Source organism: Nicotiana tabacum, chromosome 16 (genome assembly GCF_000715075.1).
Source record: "Nicotiana tabacum cultivar K326 chromosome 16, ASM71507v2, whole genome shotgun sequence".
Classification (NCBI taxonomy): Eukaryota; Viridiplantae; Streptophyta; class Magnoliopsida; order Solanales; family Solanaceae; genus Nicotiana; species Nicotiana tabacum.
In genome coordinates this window covers 63,087,548-63,089,104 of record NC_134095.1, presented here as the reverse complement: position 1 = coordinate 63,089,104, position 1,557 = coordinate 63,087,548, and the positions used below count along the sequence as shown (strand labels likewise).

At 40.1% G+C, this 1,557-nt stretch overlaps 1 protein-coding gene across 1 annotated transcript; it reads left to right on the top strand.

The window, feature by feature from the left end:
* The first annotated feature begins 289 nt into the window (after positions 1-289).
* On the top strand, positions 290-1,222 carry LOC142170267 (uncharacterized). Its single transcript, XM_075232136.1, has one exon. The coding sequence runs from the start codon at positions 290-292 to the stop codon at positions 1,220-1,222; it is 933 nt and encodes a 310-aa protein (XP_075088237.1).
* Positions 1,223-1,557: the final 335 nt, after the last annotated feature.

Below are 1,557 nucleotides of genomic sequence, written 5' to 3'. Positions count from 1 at the left end.
ACTTTGGAATTGATGAAAAGGTACATAATGTACATGATGTTACCTTAGATGGTAAGTGGGATGTGGACATGCTATTTCAATTGCTTCCTGAAGACTTAGCAGTACACATTCTGGAGAAATCAAACCACCTTCACCTCAGCAGGTTCTTGACATGCCTTGTTGGATGCTGGAAACAAGAGGATATTTCAGTGTTAAGTCAGCATGGGAGTATACGAGAAGAAGAGACGAAACAAGAACAACTTATAGGATGATTTGGGTAAAGGGACTGCCTTTTAAAATAACATTTTTCATGTGGAAAGTGTGGAAAGCAAAGCTACCTTTAGATGATTTCTTGAAAAGGGTAGGCTACTGCATGCCATCAAAATGTTGGTGTTGTGTACAACCTGACGAGGAATCTCTTCAGCACTTGTTTTTTAGATCAGAAACTGCAAAGACAACTTGGAAGTATTTTCTATCGAGAGCAGTAATAGCTGTGGAGGGACTTACATTGCACCAAGCAATCACAAAATGTTGGACTGCAAATGTGTGCTTAAGGCTAAAACTAGTAATGCAAGCACTCCCCTCATGCGTAGTCTGGAAACTTTGGAAAAGAAGAAATAATATGAAGTATGGTGATGCTGTGACAACTAGCAGGGTGATTTATCAAGTTTCATCAAATCTCCAGGCATTGGTGAAAATGAGAAAGCCTGGGATGGACATGGTACCTCACAAATGGCAAGATCTATTAGCTATGATGGAAAATTTCACTCCTAAACTTAAGGTTACAAAAGTCATGTGGGAATTTCCAAGTGCAGGATGGCTAAAAGTTAATACGGATGGTGCATCGAGGGGAAATCCAGGCAGGAGCTCAATAGGTTTTTGTATAAGAAATGAAAATGGTGACATAGTCAAGTCAGTAGGGAAAGAGATTGAGGAGACAACAAACACAGTAGCTGAAGTGAAGGCCATGGTAGAAGCACTAAGGTTCTGCAGATTTCAACAATACTCTCATGTATGGCTTCAAACTGACTCAATGTTATTAAAAAAGATAATGGATGGGATCTGGAAACCACCATGGATCATATCTGAGCAGGCAGAGGAAATGATGCAACTAATGAATGGGGAAAATTACACAGTTACTCATATTCATAGGGAGGGCAACAAGCTGGCAGATCACTTGGATAATTATGCTTTAGATCATGGAGAAATAGAATGCCAACAATTTTGGCATCAAGATGCATAGGGAAGGAGGTTGGTTAATGTAGCTAAGTTGCAATGTCCAAGTCTAAGGGTGAAGGTGAACAGGAGATAGGAAGCAAAGAGAAAAGGAAGAGCAGGAGTCATGTCAACTTAATCGACCAATATATTCAAATCCTAAGGGAGAAGGATATAATGGTTGGTATTTCTAACTATCTTTTCTCTAGCGCAGTTGCCACTACGATGCTTATGGCACTCCATGCTGCAACCTTCGAGATAACTGATGCTAAAGAACAAAAACACATCAATAATTGAGCACAACAACAAAGACTAATGGCATTGGCAACCCAACCAGCATGGGGTGAAAGCGTGCTTTCAGTT

What these genes read in the sequence shown, in the direction of transcription:
- LOC142170267 (XM_075232136.1), top strand. Translation starts at nt 290, where the DNA reads ATGTGGAAAGTGTGGAAAGCAAAGCTACCTTTAGATGATTTCTTGAAA.